This window comes from Lithobates pipiens, unplaced genomic scaffold (assembly GCF_037356315.1).
Source record: "Lithobates pipiens isolate NorthernLeopardFrog02 unplaced genomic scaffold, aLitPip1_a1.2 Scaffold_16, whole genome shotgun sequence".
Lineage (NCBI taxonomy): Eukaryota > Metazoa > Chordata > Amphibia > Anura > Ranidae > Lithobates > Lithobates pipiens.
This window is the reverse complement of record NW_027507748.1, coordinates 612,283,794-612,301,940: the sequence shown is the minus strand read 5'-3', so window position 1 is coordinate 612,301,940 and position 18,147 is coordinate 612,283,794. Positions and strand designations below refer to the sequence as shown.

The window sequence follows — 18,147 nt, the reverse complement described above, 5'->3', positions numbered from 1 at the left end:
TGTACCATTTATACTAAAAAATATTCATCTGCATTCGTTTATACAAGAGAAAAGTGCAAATAAAGGGTGCTTACTCAGGCTGCTAAGCTGTCGGATGATCGCTGCAAGTGTATTATTGGTTACACATTCCAGTTCACTGGTGATCCCATCTGGCACAGTTCCCCGACAGAGATGCCTGGGCTCTATGTTCCTCTTGACCAGCGGCATGGCTCATAGCTGTAACGAAGAGAGAAAAAAAATGTTATACTCATCAACCCAACCAAATAAGCAATCAATGACATATTTGATGTAGTCTACTTTTTTCACAGTTGCATTTAAGTGTGCTGCATTCACATGCATTTATATACATTGCATTGTGAAAAACTGCTGGTTATTCATGGATTGAAATTTGTCAGGTTCAGCAGGGACCGGACACATTTCTATCCATGCCCGGGCACTGTAGTTGAATAGAAGTCAATCTAATTGACTTCTATACAAATGCCCTGTTGAAAACAATACGCTTGAACAGCGCTGCAGGCTAAAAACTCATGTCTGAACATGTAGAAGAAACTGGTAGCTCATGTCCATAATGAGGATAGAATTAACATACCCCCAATGGCATCAAATTTAATATGTCCAAAAACATTTAGACAAAAAAAAAAGTTAAATAAAGCACCTAGACCAAATGTCCTTAACCACTTTAATACAGGGCACTTTCGCCCCCTTCCTTCCCAGCCCAATTTTCAGCTTTCATCGCTCTAGCGCTTTCAGTGACAATTGCGCAGTCATGCTACACTGTACCCAAATGAAATTTTTATCATTTTGTTCGCACAAATAGAGCTTTATTTTGGTGGTATTTATTCACGACTCAGTTTTTTATTTTTTGCCATATAAGCGCAAAAAAGCGGAAATTTGGGAAAAAAAACAATATTTTCTTTTTTCTATTTTAAAAGAAATCCAATAAAATCAAATTTTGTCATAAATTTAAGCCAAAATGTATTCTGCTACATGTTTTTGGTAAAAAAAATTCCGTTAAGTGTATAATAATTGGTTTGTGTGATCACGGACATATGTACGCAAATGATCATGTACATATGTGTGCAGGTGATCACGTACATATGTGTGCAGATAATCATTGGGACATGTGATTTTAGTGGGACATATGTGGGGGACATGTTTTTATTATTAGGGACATGTGTTTTTATTATTTGGGGACATGTATGTTGTGGGGACATGTGTGGGGACATTGTGTTTATACTGTGTGGTGTGTTTACTGTGTGGTGATTTGTGTTTACACTAGACTGGTGATCAGTGAGTAAAAAGCTGTAAAAAACAGCTCATACTCACTGATCATCAGCCGGCTGCAGCGATCTGCTCTCCTCTCCTCAGCGATGACTTCTGTGTGAGGAGAGGAGGAGCCGATTGCCTGGCAACCGACTGTTTGTTTACATCACATGACGGCCGTGATTGGACACGGCCGTCATGTGATCAGGAGGGCTCTGTGATCACAGAGCCCTCCTGCCGATCTGAGATGCGCCGTGTCCGGGTGACACGGGCGCATCGGGATCGCGCCGCTGCGCGGGCACGCGCGCTCGCGATCCCGCTCCTTCTGATGGACGTTCCTGAACGTCCTATCAGGAGTAGACGGCTCCCACCCGGCCGTATATGTGCATTGGCCGGGTGGGAAGTGGTTAAAGAGTTTAGCTCTGTTATTTCAAAGCCATTGTTTCTAAATTGTTGTGGTTCTTCAACCACTTCAACCCCTTAGGATGTACCTGTATGTCCCCAGGTTGAAGTGGTTGTACCAGGAAGTTAGCTGCAGCCATCATCCCAGTACCAACATTTTCAGCAAGCGATGGGCTTTTCTGTACAAGTGATCCGAGTGGGTCTGCAGCTGTCCCATGGCTTGTACAGGACGTCCTCTTTTATGACTGCTTTTACTGGCCAGAGGAGAGATATGGGGGCTAATAGCCCTCCTGTGTAACTATAGACTGGTAACCTGTAAAGACTTTGGAGATTTTTATGTACCGTATTTTGTCTCCATTCCACATACGTGTGTAATTTTAAAATGTGACATGTTAAGCGTCTTTTTTTTTTTTTTTTTTTACCAAAAAATTGGGTTTTATACAAATAATCTGCAACATAGAAAAATTGCAACAACCATCATTTTAATTTCAGGGGTATCTGCTTTCAAAACATCTATAATGTTTAAAGGTAATTGTCTAGTAACCCCCCCCCCCCCCCCCCCATTTTTAAATGTATATGTAAAGTGTCAGAAATGGCTTTGGCATAAGGTGGTTAAAAGAGAATTATGGAGTTCTGTTTTATTGTAGAATCACACTTACCTAGCTGGATGCAGCATTGGTCTGATGCTGCATCTGTCCCCCGCCGGTTCTAACACTGAGAACTTAGTGATCAAACACCGCCATTCGCTCAGTTCTTACAGCTTCCTGTCAGTCACAGCTCTCTGCTCTGCCAGCTCACTGGAGAGCTGGGCTGTGGAGGGGGCAGGAGCGGCTAGCTCAGGCTCTCAGTGGCTCGCTGAGAGGCTGAGCCGGGTGCCAGTCCAGGCATGTGAGCAGATCCCAACTTCATTGTCATGATCCTGCCTGAGCCTGGACCAGCTCTGTGACATTAGCAGGCTTCAGCCTGCTGTCTGCTGAAAACAGGACACAGGAGTGTAAAACAAACTGCCCTCCTGTAATCCACAGGAGAAGTACAGCCAAACAATAGCTGTACTTCTCCTTTAATGACTGGCTCGGTACCACTACAGAAAAGCCAATATGTTACCTATATTACAAATGGGATCAAAGGGGTTAGTTTAACTTCTATGGCTGGGAAGATACTTGGGAGTTTAATAAAAAAAAAAAAAAACGAGCATAGAAGAGCTTCTGCTAGAAAACAATATTTGAAGCAACAGACAGCATTGATTCATGAAAGACTGACGTTGTCAAACAATTCTGCTTTCTTTTGATGAGGAAGTAAGCAAAAACAGATAAAGGAGTGGCTGTGTATACAGTATACATGGACTTTGCAAAAGCGTTTGACACAGTTCCTCACATATGGCTAATGTGTACGTTAAAGTGGAACTAAACTCTCTCAAACATTACCTGTTTTTAATTCTTATGCTGCTAGGGTGGGGTAGGCAACTACATGGTGAATGGGGTTAAATGTTGAAAAATATAAAATAATGCATTTGGGCGCCAAAAATATGAATGCAATTTACTCGCTAGGGGGAGAACCTCTGGGGGAATCCAGGATGGAAAAGGACCTGGGGATCCTAGTAGATGATAGGCTCAGCAATGGCATGCAATGCCAAGCTGCTGCAAGCACAGCAAACAGAATATTGGCATGCATTAAAAAGGGGATTAACTCCAGAAATAAAACGATAATTCTCCCACTCTACAAGACTCTGGTCTGGCCGCACCTAGAATGTGGCATCCAGTTCTGGGCACCGGTCCTCAGAAAGGATGTGCTGGAACTGGAGAGAGTCCAGAGAAGGGCAACAAAGCTAAGGCTACTTTCACAATGGGGTGGGCAGGCATAGATTTAGCAGCGCTATTTGGCCACTGGCAGGGTGGTTTTAACCCCCGCTAGTGGCCGAAAAGGGGTTAAAACCGGCCGCAATGCCTGCTGCAGCGGCGCTTTGTTGGCGGTTTGGCAGAGCTGCCCCATTGTTTTCATTGGACAGGAGTGTCTCCTACACCGCTACAAAGATGCTGATTGCAGGACTTTTTTTACAGTCCTGCAAGCGAACTGCTCCAGTATGAAAGAACTCAGCTTTTACACTGGAGAGACAGGAGGGGCTCTTTACAGGCGCTATGCAGGCGATATTTTTAGCGATGTAGCACCTGTAAAGCGACCCAGTGTAAAAGTAGCCTACTAAAGGGACTGGAGGATCTCAGCTATGGGGAAAGACTGCAAGCACTGAACTTGTTCTCTCTGGAGAAGAGACGCTTGAGAGGGGATATGATTTCAATGTACAAATAATGTAAATAGGGAAAAAAATCAGAAGAGAAGCGGTTTAACCTTAAACCGCATAGAGGGTTCTTTACAGTAAGGCTGCTTTCACACTGAGGCGTCGGGGGCAACGGCACTTTCAGCGGCGCTATTCAGTTGCTAGCAGGGCCACTTTTAACCCCTGCTAGTGGCCGAAAAAGGATTAAAACTGCCGGCAAAGCGCCGCTGCAGCAGCGCGTTATCCGTGGTTTGGCGCTGCTGCTCATTGATTTCAGTGGGCAGGGGCGCTTTAGGAGTGGTATATACACCACCCCTACAGCACTGCAAAGATGTTGCTTGCAGGACTTTTTTTACTGTCCTGCAACTGCACCGCTCCAGCGTGAAAGCCCTAGGGCTTTCACACTGAAGTGAGAGGAGAGGATCTTTACAGGCGCTATGCAGGTGCTGTTTTTTAGTGCTATAGCGCCTGTAAAGTGCCTCCGTGTGAAAGCAGCCTTAGAGCGGCAAGGATGTGGAATTCTCTTTCACAGGCGGTGGTTTCAGTTGGGAGCATTGATAATTTCAAAAAGCTATTAGACAGGTACCGTACCTAAACAATCACAACATATAGGGATATACAATGTAATATTAACATAAAAGCACACACACACACACACACACACACACACACACACACACACACACACACACACACACACACACACACACACACACACACACACACACACACACACACACACACGTTAGACTTGATGGACGTGTCTTTTTTCAAACTTACCAACTATATACTATATATTATATTTTTTGGCTTTAAACTTTTTTTTTAAGTTGCTTCTTGGTTTTTGGCCCTGGCCAAAATGAGGTCATACATCCCATGAGTCTAAATGAGCATTTTTTTTCTTCCTTCATCTTAAAGAGGGATTTCACTGTGGAAAAAAAATATTAAAAGCCAGCAGCTACAAATACTGCAGCTGCTGACTTTTAATAAATGAACACTCACCTGTCCCAGGGTCCAGCAAAGCCGGCAGCCGAGGCCGATCGATCGCTCGGCTCTCGGCTGCTGCCGCCACCATTCTAGGTGAGGGAATCAGGAAGTGAAACCGGTTCCCTACTGCTCATGCACGAGTCGCGCAGCGCAATAGGAATTGTCCGCGCTTTCTCTGGGACCCGTGTGTGTCCCAGCAGACAGCGCGCAGGGACAGGAAGAGGCATAGACTCTCGTGGGAGTCTATGCCCGGAAGTGGGTGTAAATACCTGTCTTTGACAGGTATCTGCACCCCCTCCCCCCTGAAAGGTGCCAATTGTGACACCGAAGGGGGGGAGGGTTCCGATGAGCGGAAGTTCCACTTTAGGGTGGAACCCCGCTTTAAGGATGGGTGGGGGACCTTTCTCAGCTAAGCATGCCCTCCTGCCTGCATGCCTGAGTTAACAGCAGATGGACTCCAGAAAGTGAATGCAACATGAATCAGCTGCTCTTTCAAGACAAACACAAACACAGCTAGAAATGCTAGGGAGTGTTTTTCAAAGTGATTTCTAAACAAAATAAAGCATGGGCGACATGCATGGATGGGTGAGTTTGCTTTGAATATTAAAAATGAATTAAACGGGGGAATGGGGAGACATGGCTATAATTACTTCACAGACCACAGAATTGTTAATTGGTTTAGTGTTTAGTCTTTTCTATAAATGCAATAATAGTATGATAAATGTGCTGGTAATGGTAAGTTGCTTTTCTGTGAAGAACTTGTTGTATACATACTTTGAGATATGGCAAAAAGTTTATGCCAAAATGTCAAACATATTTTGCAACTTTCAATAAAAACCATTGAAATACAAAAATGAATTAAATAGCATTTTCAGTGTGTGGTGCTCAGATAAGCGGTCAGCAGCAGAGAGGACAGAACTCCTCCTCCAGATCCTGCGCCTCTCTGTGCAGCCGCAGCGCCCGTCCGTCTTCACCCTCCCCTGGTCTCAGCATTCAGCCCTCCTCTGGTTCTTCTCCAGACCCTGCACTTTCTGCTGCCCACCCAGGACTGCATCTTTTTTCAAACTAACTACAGCAGTTAAAATAAGTATTGAACATGTCACCATTTTTCTTGCTAAAATGTCCACCCCCTTTTTATCTTCATAATCCTGGTAGATGGCAGCAGATTTTTATCCATTCATCCTTCCTTCAATGGTATGAAGTTTGCCAGTACCATATGCTGAAAAACAGACCCACACCATGATGTTCCCACTCCAAACTTCACTGTTGGTATGTTGTTTTTGGGGTGATGTGCAGTGCCATTTGACCTCCAATGTTGTGTAATATGGCATCCAAATGCTGTGTACACACGATCGGAATTTTAGCCCGCAAAAGATAGATGAGAGTTTTTCATAGGAAAATGCGACCGTGTGTATGCTCCATTTGTCTTTTGCTGGCGGAATTCCAGCCAGCAAAAGATTGAGAGCATGTTCTCAATTTTTCGGTCAGGAAAAGTTCCTATCTGAAAATGCACTCGCCTGTGGCAATTCCAACGTGCAAAATTCCTACACATGCTCGGAAACAATTTGATGTATGCTCGGAAGCACTGAAATTAATTTTATCGGCTCGTCGTAGTGTTGTAGGTAACCGCGTTCTTGTCGTAATTTCAGCGAACTTTTGCGTGACTGTGTGTATGCAAGGCACACTTGAGCGAAAATCCGCCGGAAAAGCCCTCATATTTTTTTCCCCATGACAAATCCGATCGTGCGTAAGCGGCAAAAGAGTTCAATTTTGGTCTCATCTGACCAGACTATATTCTCCCAGTATTTCACAGGCTTATGTGCAGCAAATTTTAAACGAGCTGCAACATGCTTTTTCTTCCGCAATGGAGTCTTGCGTGGTGAACGTGCATACAGGCCATGGTGGTTGAGTGCATTACTTATTGTTTTCATGAAAACAATTGTACCTGCTAATTCCAGGCTTTCTAAAGCCTGGATTATGGACTTGTGTACACACGGTCGGAAAATCCGACAACACGCATTTGTTGGCAGAAAATTTGAAAACCTGCTATCCAACATTTGTTGGCGTAAAGTCCGACAACAATTGTCCGATGGAGCATAAACATAGTCGGATTTTCGTGTGTACGGGGCTTTACAGTCTGCAAAAGACTTGAGACTGAGGCAGAGGTTCACCTTCCAGCAGAACAACGGCCCTAAACATACAGCCAGAGCTACAATGGAATGATTTATATCAAAGCATATTCATGTGTAAAGCCCTGTACACACGATCGGACTTTCCAACAACAAAACCGTGGAATTTTTTCCAAAGGGTGTTGGCTCAAGCTTGTCTTGCATACACACGGTCACACAAATGTTGACCAACAATTACGAACGTAGTGGCGTATTAGATGTACTACGTGGTTTTTCAGCTCTTTAGCGCAACCCTTTGGGCTCCTTCTGCTAATTTTGTGTTAGTAAAAGTTTGGTGAGCGTTGATTCGCGTATTTCTTTTCGTGCTTTTCATTTAGCGCTTTTCATTTCATGCTTTTCAGTTCATTTCTGAATTCGTCAACCAGAAATGTTGCGGAATCGGAAGCGATAACCTGTTATTTATTATTGGCCTTGGAGTTATTGCTTTGACATTATTTTTTGGTTGAATAATGATTTGATTTGGTATATTTTCTATACTTTTGGATGCATAGAATGTACTTTTTGGTTCAGTTGTATTGGCAGATAGCATGTCTAATTTTTTTCTTTTCTTTTTTTAATGCACAATAAAATAATTGTGGAGAATAATACTTGGCTATGAGTTTTACTTCTAACTACTTGTTAGCCTTTGAAAATTTGATGGCAATAACTCCATCAGTATCACCAGCAAAGCAGCTTCATTATTATCCCATTACTTAGAAGAGAATTGTGTGCTGCATTTGGAGATTTCATAATTTGCCACGTCACGAATGTTAATTCTCCATTACAAACGCTAGTTTACAAGACCGACCACTGCTTCTGAGCATGTGTATTTGTACTTTGGACTTTTGTCTGACGGACTTGTGTACACACGATCAGAAAAGTCCGACAACACACATTTGTTGGCGGAAAATTTGAGAACATGCTAGCCAACATTTGTTGGTGGAAAGTCAGACAAAAATTGTCCGATGAAGCAGACACACAGTCGGCCTTACGACTCACATCCAACATTTTCCGTCGGAAAATCCGATTGTGTGTATGCGACATCAGAATTGCCCAGTCAAGGTCCAAACCTAAATTCAATTGAGAATCTGTGGCAAGACTTGAAAATTGCTGTTTACAGACGCTCTCCATCCAATCTGACAGAGCTTGAGATATTTTTCAAAGAAGAATGGGCAAAAATGTCACTCTATAGATGTGCAAAGCTGGTAGAGACATACGCAAAAAGACTTGCAATGATAATTGCAATGAAAGGTGGTTCTACAAAGTATTGGCTCAGGGGGCTGAATACAAATGGACGCCACACTTTTTACATATTTATTTGTAAAACATTTTGAAAACCATTTATCACTTTCCTTCCACTTGACAAATATGTGACACTTTGGGGGTTATTTACGAAAGGCAAATCCACTTTGTACTACAAGTGTACTTGGAAGTGCAGTCGCTCTAAATCTAAGGGATAGATCTGAAATGAATGGAAGCTATGTTGATTTTATCATCCAATCATGTGCAAGCTAAAATGCTGTTTTTTATTTCCCTTGCATATCCCCCTCAAAGCTACAGCGACTTTACTTCCAAGTGCACTTGCAGTGCAAAGTTGATTTTCCTTTAGTAAATAACCCCCTTTGTGTTGGTCTATCACATAAAATCCCAATAAAATGCATTTACGTTTTTAGGTGTAACGTGACAAAATGTGCAAAATTTTAAGGGGTATGAATACTTTTTCAAGGCACTGTAAATCCCTTTTTTTCCCCTTTCTGGTGCTTGGTTTGAACTCCAGCAAGTTGTCTTCACCACGTCTAGATACAGTGGGGTTGATTTACTAAAGGCAAATAGACTGTACATTGTTTAAAGTGCAGTTGAACTCTGCAAGTGCAGCTGCTCCAGAACTTAGTAAATTAGGAAAAGCTCTGTTGACTTCCATCATCCAATCATGTGCAAGCAAAAATACAGTTTTTTTTATTTTGCTTGCATGGGATTGGTTGTTCTTTGCAAAGTGAGCTTTTACCTCACTTACTAGGCTCTGAAACAACTGCACTTTCAAAAGTGCACAGTCTATTTGCCTTTAGTATTTTTCTCTCTCCTTGCAGGTCAGTATATTTTGGGCAGGATTTTATTTTAAAGAGGAAGTAAACCCTGATGGGTTTACTTCCTCTTTCATTCCCTGCAAAGGTAAAGCATAATGGACTACTATGCATCGCATAGTAGTCCATTATGTGCCACTTACCTGACACAGGAGCCAGCGATGTCACCGCTGTCCCCTGTAGTCCGATGCATCCATCTTCTCAGTTGGGTCTCGCAGCTCCGCCGCTGTCATTAGGCGAAGCCACGACGATGTCACTCCCGCGCATGTGCGCGGGAGCCGCCACGTGTGGCATATTCGCCGTTGACGGTGCCGCGCTCAGTGCGCCTGCGCGCCGCTGTCTATGGCGCATGCGCCGCAGACACCGGTGCCTGTCTTTCGGCAAATATCTCCTAAACCGTGTAGGTTTAGGAGTTATTTCTTGGACCTACAGGTAAGCCTTAATCTAGGCTTACATGTAGGTCAAAGTGTGTTGTAAGGGTTTACAACCACTTTAATTAGCATCACTGTCAGTGTCTAGGTAGGACAAAAAGAAAAAAGAAAAATGTGAAGATTGTTCCCTGGCTGTACTATGGGTACAGACAACAAATAACATATACCGTATTTGCCGGCGTATAAGACAACCTTTTACACTTAAAAAAACTGGCCGAAAATCAGGGGTCGTCTTATACGCCGGATCAGCCCCTCCGATGCCTGCTGAGGGTTCGGTAATACTGTATGTAGCTTCGGCTACATACAGTATATACCGCTGAGCCAATCCCAGCGAGCGATGTATTCAAATGAATACAGAGCCTGCTCGGATTGGAGTAACAACCTCTGCCAATCCGAGCAGGCTACTCTGTAGCCTGCTCGGATTGGCTTTGAGAGTCAGAGAGGTGCGGGCTGATGATGATACAGCCTCTGCCAATCCAAGCAGGCTTTTTATTCATTAATAGAATACATCGCTCGCGTGATTGGTTCCAGCAAAAGCAGGAAGAAGGATATGGCGCCAGCTCCTGCTCCAGCAAGAAGGATGGAATATCAAGCGTCGGAAGCCTTGGAAGGGGGTCGTCTTATACGGTAAGTACAAGAAAAAAATGCTTAAACAACAGTAAGATTAGGGGGTCGTCTTAAATGCCCGGTCGTCTTATACACCGGCATATACGGTACATATGTAGTATCACTGCAATCGTCAGGAGCAGGAAAATTTGTTTTGTGTTGTTCTTTGGTGATAGGTTATAGTTATAACAAGAAATTGACAGCTACATTTAAAAAAAAGTATTTTTTTTACTATTTTGGGCCAGTTTTCCTTTGATAATAACAATAAAAAAATCAGGTGATATCCATTACCATTTACCGCCCATTGAAAGCCCAATTTGTCCTGAAAAAAAAAACAAGGCATAAACCACCTGGATATACAAAGTAGTTGTGATGATATGTAGTATGGTTTTACTAACTCATCTAATCACATAGAACTGTCTGAATCATTTCTACAAGTGTCTAAAAGCAGCTGCAAATCTCAAGCTCTGTCAAGGGAATTGTGCTCCACGTGTTCAGATTGAAAATGAGCTTGTTTAGCCATGACTGCCTAACCAGATGCTTTAATATGAACATAATTATACTGGCAACCTGAACTGTATTGCTTCTGAAAATTGTATTAATTATAGACTGTGTGATATATCAGCAAAGGTGAGCTGCCATGTGTCTCAGTTATCTAGTATTAGTGCTTCAACATCCATCAGACTCCTAAACACCGCTCTCCGTTTAATTCACAAATAGAGGGGATGGGGCACCGGTCTTTCTGCTTCTTTTTTTTATTCAAAATTCCATGTTACGCTGTTCTCGGTTCTGTGTAATATGGAACTTTGAATAAACATTAAACAGAAAGAGTGGTGTTCCATATCCTTAATTTGTTAGATTATATATCACATGAACTTTTACAAGTTACATTTGTCCCAGCTCTAAACAAGCTTTTTTTAAACAACAGGAGTGCTTTATTGTCAAAGACAAGTGTACAGAATAATAGAACAAAAGACAGGGGAGTAGCCCACATTATAGTCGGATACATAAAAAGAAAAGGTGACATTTCCTACATATAATACAGGTAGCCAACAAGGAATACATACAATCCTAACAGAGGTTCCATCCCAGTAACACGCATAGGGGAAAAAAAAACAAAAAAACAACAACACCACCTGGCTTAGGTAAGTGCTCCCATACTATCCAGAGGTCCATGGGAGCCAGACCTTATCGAACTTCCACGGGCAGCCTCGATTGTGATACGTGAGTTTGTAAAGTGGCAGAACACTATTTATTTTCTTCTCCCACAAGGCCACACTAGGAGGAGAGGGTGAAAACCAATGACAGATAATTTCTTTTTTGGCGTAAAAAAGGAGATATGAAATCAAGAGTTTAGTATGGTAAGGTGTTTGCTCATCAGCCTGAATGTCCAGCAAAGCTAGCTCAGGAAGCCTAGGGACACCCAGCTCTAGCCTGATATTTAAATGATCAAATATCCCATTCCAGAAATCAACCAGTTTCACACAATCCCAGAACATGTGGAGATATGTCCCCAGCTCCGTTTTGCACCGGGGACAATGCGGATCCCTAGCGGGATAAATTCTGGATAGACGTATGGGGGTATGATATACCCGGTGTATAAATTTGGTTTGAACAAGCTTATCTCCTGCGGATATTACCAATTTACTGCCCCTATCCAGACACTCCTCCCAATCATCCCTCTCCAACGCCGGAATATCCGCTTTCCATTTGTCCCATAAAGAGTTCAATTTAGAAGGAGCAACAGGGGACACGACACAATACACATCAGAAAGTGGCTTTTTAAGATCCCGCGAACAGTTCTTCCAACGGAGTGGCCTGTAGTGTTGGGGGGGCAGGGAACTGAGCTCTGGCTGCATGGCGCAGCTGGGCATACCTGAAGTACATCCAACCGGGCAAAGCGTGGGAGGCAGTCAGTTGAGCAAAGGAGAGAAGACTACCCGACGGCATTATGTCTCCCAGCGTTCGGACCCCAAATCTCACCCATACCTGCGGGTCCGGGACTGTCCTAAAATGAGGCAGATTCGGATTACCCCACAAAGGTTGAGCCGGAGACCAATATCCCGGCCGCCGAAACCTGCGTCCGGCCACCCCCCAGACCCTAAGTGACGTCTTCGTGGGACCGGGGAGGACAGCATATGCCCGCGCCCCCTTGTAGGCCACTACCCCCAATTCCTGCATGGAACCCAGGATAGCCGCCTCCAAGCACACCGCCGCATTCGACCTTCGCGCCGCAAACCACCAAGAAACGGTAACTAACATGGCGGCCCAGTAGTAGAGCTGCAGGTTAGGAAGGGCGAGGCCTCCAACAGTCGTTGGGGACTGCAACGTGGACTTGGCTAGCCTAGGGGCAGAACCATTCCATATAAAGGAGCCTATAAGTTTGTCCGCTTCCCGAAAAAAATATCCCGGTATCCAGCCTGGACAGTTCCGGAAAACATAGTTAAATTTGGGCAAAAGTATCATTTTAAAAATGTTAATACGTCCCAGCAAATTAAGTGGGAGTCCGGACCAAGATTGACACTTCTCACGCAGGAGACGGAGGAGAGGGAGCACATTCAGATTGTAATACTGACTGGGGTCCCTAGTCACCCGCACCCCCAGGTATTTAAATTCGGTAGTCCAGTGCAACTGCATAGTGCCAACCGACGGAGGTGTTCCAACATCTATGGGAAATAGGACGGATTTAGACCAGTTAATATTGATACCCGAAAACGAGCCAAATTTATCAAATATCGCGAGTGCCGCTAAAAGAGATGGACCCGTGTCATTTAAATAGAGTAGGGTGTCGTCCGCGTAAAGGGATATCTTTTCTTCCACAGTACCCACCCGAAGGCCCCGCACGACAGGCGACCCCCTGATCAGGATAGCCAGGGGTTCCAGGGCCAGAGCAAACAATCCAGGCGACAAAGGGCACCCTTGTCTGGTACCCCTCTGCAAGGAAAAAGGTTCCGAGAGGCAGGTATTCATGCGCACCCTGGCCCTGGGAGCCCTATAAAGCAGCTTAACCCATTCGATGAACCTAGGGCCAAACCCAAAGCTAAGGAGTATCCCCCAGAGAAAGTTCCATTCCACGGAGTCGAATGCCTTCTCAGCATCGAGAGAGGCAATCGCTCTGGATCCAACCACCTCATGGTCAACAGATAAATTGAGAAACAGACGTCTGATGTTGATATCCGTGCCCTTGCCGGGCATAAAGCCCGTCTGGTCGGCATGGACCAACGTAGATATCACTAAATTTAACCGGGTGGCTAAGATTTTGGCTAGCACTTTGGCATCCACATTTAAAAGGGAGATAGGGCGATACGACCCACACTCCCGGGGATCCTTGCCTGGCTTGGGGATCAGGACAATTATAGCCTCCCCCATAGATTCGGGGATGCAGTCCTCCCTCTCAAGCCCCTCAAGGAGTTTGTGAAATCTAGGTGCCACCAAGTCAGCATGCTGGGAATAGAATTCTGCAGGCAGGCCATCAGTTCCCGGGGTCTTACCATTTTGAAGGCCCCCGATTGCTGATTGTATCTCCTCCAGGGAAATATCCCCGTCCAGCAACGCCTTATGTTCCCCGGATAGAACCGGGAAGGGGATATCCGCCAGGTAATCCTGCAGTGCCTCAGCCGAGTACTGTGCCCTCGACGCATAGAGGCTTTGAAAAAATTCACAAAATCTACTGTTGATATCTACTTGGGAGGTAAGCTCTCTGCCCTGGGCATCCGTAACACTTGCTATATGGGAAGAGGCTGATTGAACCCGTGCCAACCATGCCAGTAACCTGCCATTCTTGTTACCGTACTCAAAAAGCCTCTGCTTGGAATACAACATAGACTGCTGAGTCTGAGTCACCTGAAGGAGAGATACTTCCCTAAGGACCGCCTGCCATCTGCGATAGGTATCCACATGTCCCGTCCGGACATATTCTGCCTCCCGCCTCCCACATTCTGCCTCCAAATCCGTGAGAGATTTATCTGTTACCTTACGGATAGCGGCAATATTGGAGATGTAGTGGCCCCGCATTACAGCTTTGAATGTGTCCCACATAACCGAACCCTCCGCAGAGTCATCATTCTGTTGCCAAAAATTGCATACTGCCTCCTCAGTTTTTTCTCGCAACCTCTCATCAGTGGCCCAGAACCTGGACAGACGCCACAGCCTAGGGCCCGGAGACTGGGCCAGGGACAATGTAAGCAGGAGCGGAGTATGATCCGATATCCCTCGGGGTAGGTGTCGCACAGACCTAGCCCATCGTAAAGCCCCCGGGGAGGCGTAGGCCAAGTCTATGCGAGACAGCGCCCGGTGGGTAGCGGAGTGACACGTGAACTCACGTGCATAGGGATAGTAGTGGCGCCAGACATCGACCAGAGCAAACGTGTCCGCCCATGCTTGGAGGCCCCCCCAGACCGAGATACGGGGCGGAGCCTGTCCAGGTCCTGATGGGGCACCAAATTAAAATCCCCAAACACTAAAACCTCTGGTGCTTGAAATCCCATAACTATGTGCATAATATCATATAACAACTGGCCATTCGCCGGAGGCGGGAGGTATAACCCCACCAGCACCACTTCTTTTTCGTATAGGGAGACATGCAAAATCACAAACCTTCCACCCGGATCAGTCCGCACCGCCTTAATCTGGAGCGGGAGAGACCTATGGACCAGGATGCTAACACCCCTGGCATAAGCAGAGTAGGTAGCATGATAATGAGCACCCACCCAAGCCCTCCGAGTACCAAGTGTGCGCGAACCAATCAAATGGGTCTCCTGTAAGATACAAATCTGGGGGTTATATTTTTGTAAAAATTTAAATACCAGGGATCTTTTGGTAGCCGAATTAAGACCCCGGACATTCCAGGAAACAATTGAGACGTCAGCCATCTAAGTCATTATGTAGATGAGGCCACCCGATCCATAGGCATCCCCCCTCCCACCACTCCCCATCCGGAAATATCACAGAATCAGGTAGGGCTAAACCAGACCCGTATATTATAATAGTAGGACAAAAGCACACTCCCCCCGACCACAAAGTCACTCCAAAAAATAATAGGTAAAGAAAACAAGAAACCAAAAACATTATAAAACAGAAAAAAACACAACCACCCCGTCTGCAACGGCAGAAACAAGTAGTTCCCCCCTCCCCGCACCCCCCCCCGAACCTCGGGGGCGCCTCATGCCCCCAAAAATAGAACCAACACATCCGCTATGGAGAGCGTGAGTTCATAGCTGGAGGTTTCGCCCTGCGGGCACAAGTGAGCCATAGAGTTGCTGAAGATAAAAGAAAAAAAAAATCCAAAAAGAACCAAAGTCTCCCAACTCCTGTTAGGGGTACCAGCTTAGTTACAAACAGGTCCACGGTCAAATAAAGGTCTAAGATAGTCTGCTCCAATATAAAAGTAAAGAAGTCCCCGGCCAGGGGTCGAGCAGCAGCCCGAGCAGTTCCGTACCTGCGGAGGTCTGGTGCAGTTAGAGTCCCCCCATTGACACCAAAGAGATGCACTGTCTCCCACTGACTAGCATCCCGCTCACCTCGTGTTCATGCAGGCAAGAATACCCGGACCATGGTAGGCTGCTCCGGTCCGTGTAAAAGCAGAGCTCCTTGGGAAAATCCTTTGCCAGCGTGTATGTCCCCCGCAACCGGTAAGTAGCCAGGTGGAAAGTCAAGCCACTCCGCCAGGCCGCACGAAATCACATCCGATCCCTAGGAGGGGAGCCAGGAGTAGACCTGTCCAATGTCAGCGTGAAGTGGCCAGGAAACCGTCCATCAAGTAGACACCACAGTGGGAAATACAAAAATAGAGCACAACAATCCAAATAGAACCCCATCCGACCGGTAACAACATAGGAACACCACGGGCACTTCCATCCCTCACCGGCGCGGAGGAAGAGATTCCAACCAGGCAGCAGCTTCACGTGGGTCGGTAAAGAAGCGAACGGCTTCGCCATCCTGCACTCTCAGTCGGGCTGGAAAGAGAACACTGTATTTAATGTTCCGTGACCGGAGTCCCGCTTTCACCTGGTCAAAAGACCTGCGCATTTTTTGCGTTTCCAAGGAATAATCCGGGAATAGCATAATGTTAGAATTCTGGTATCGCAGCTCCCCCAACCGCCGGGCAGATCTCAGGGCCTCGTCTCGATCCCGAAAATGCAGGAGCCTGAAAATCAGAGTGCGCGGTCGTGCACCAGGGGGCCCCGGAGTGGGGGGAACACGATGCGCCCTCTCCACTGTAAAATAAGGGGAGAACTGCGCTTCAGGTAAGAGACCGCGCATCAGTTCCTCGACGAAGACAGTGGGGTTCTTCCCCTCCACCCCTTCTGGCAGGCCAACGATTCGAAGATTGTTCCTCCGGTTTCTCTTCTCTGCGTCGTCGGCCTTGTACTCCAGAGCCCGCACCCGCGTATGAAGGGAGCGGAGGGACTCCGCGTGTTCCGAGGTAACGTCCTCTGTCCGCCCAATGCACTGCTCCGTTTCCGAGACCCGCGAGCGAAGCTTGTCGAGGTCTTGGCGGACGAGACCCACATCAAGTTGTACAGCCTCTATTTTATTGGTCAGAGCTGCCTGACACGTAGCTATGGCCGCCATCACCTCACGAAAGCCGATCTCAGCGTCCTCTGCCTGGGCTTCCATCTTCGTCTGAGACGCCATATTGCGCGCCCTGGCCTGGGGGACCGCGGCCTGTACGTTCAAAACCGGGGCTGGATCCGGGAAATGCAGCTTTTTCCCCTTTCGGCGTGTTCTGCTGGACATCCGGAGCACCGGGGTGCAGCGTTCGGCCAAAAATAGGTGCAGGAAGTTGGTATTCAGGATAATAGAACAGCAGAGCTCTGGCAGTCACAACCTCTCAAGTCGCCATCTTGGACACGCCCCCAGCTCTAAACAAGCTTACAATGTAATGTTCCTTCTGCAGTCATCCATATGCAGATACTGGTGCCAATTTGTGTGGAGGCCTGCTAACCTGTCTGCATATTTTTTTGGAGGAAATGAAAAACAAGGCAGCCAACTTTCCTAGTGGGAACTGAACCTAGGCTATACAATAATTCACCAAGCAGCTCTTTGGGTTTTTATGAAAAACATGTCCGTGTTTCCAACAGGAGCCAGATTCTAGCTGTTGTATTTTCAAGAAAAATATTTGGCGTACACAGCACTCATCCCTTAATCTATATACCATATGGGACAGTTGCTTTTTATACACTGGGTGGATGATTTGTATGCAATATCTGTTCCAAAGCTATTCTACTGTGGAAAGCCACCACTGATCCAAAAGCTTCAAGATTAAGGTTAATGCACATAAAGTTCCATCCACCTTGAACTCGGGAATCTTTCTTATTTTAGATTTCTTTCCTTTTCTATTTATTTCTATTCCTTGTTCTCAATGCTGTTATTTTTGGAAGTCACTTAAGGACTTTGTGTAATGTTTTGGGTCCTCTTGGTAAGCTAAGCTTTGGCTGGTCCTTCCTGGAATTGGCCTTGACTGATAATATTTCTGAAGCTAGACTGCTCATGCTACTGTTTAAAAAGTACTACTGTTATTTAAAGTTGTCTTGCTGCTACAATCTAAAGCCATACCCCATAAGCCATACCCACACAATAAAGTTTATTTACTAATGCTGGAAAGTGCAAAAACCTATGAGCTTCCAGGTTTTATTACCAAAGCTTAAAGGGGTTGTAAAGGTAAATATTTTTTCACCTTAATGCACTTTATGCATTAAGGTGAAAAAACATCTCACAGTGCCGGCGCCCCCAGCCTCCCCCATTTTACTTACCTGACCCCTCGAAAGTCCCGTGCTCCTCTTCAGTGCTCAGCCTGGCCGCTGATTGGCTGGAGTGGATGGACTGAAAGCAGCGCAGCCATTGGCTCGCGCTGCTGTCAATCACATCCAATAACGTGGCACATCGGGGGGGCGTGGCCGTTTGATACAGCGCGCGGCTGTAGCCGCCGGCTGTAT

General features: G+C 45.8%; 1 protein-coding gene across 5 annotated transcripts in view; it reads right to left on the bottom strand.

Moving 5' to 3' along the window:
- The window catches only part of WASF3 (WASP family member 3), a 676,822-nt gene that overhangs the window by 33,837 nt on the left and 624,838 nt on the right, over positions 1–18,147 (bottom strand). For all 5 annotated transcript variants that reach the window (XM_077484052.1, XM_077484053.1, XM_077484054.1 and 2 more), the window contains one exon: positions 75–216. In XM_077484052.1, coding sequence (XP_077340178.1) covers positions 75–207 — 133 coding nt within the window. In that variant the 5' untranslated portion in view covers positions 208–216. The remainder of the gene's footprint in view (positions 1–74; positions 217–18,147) is intronic.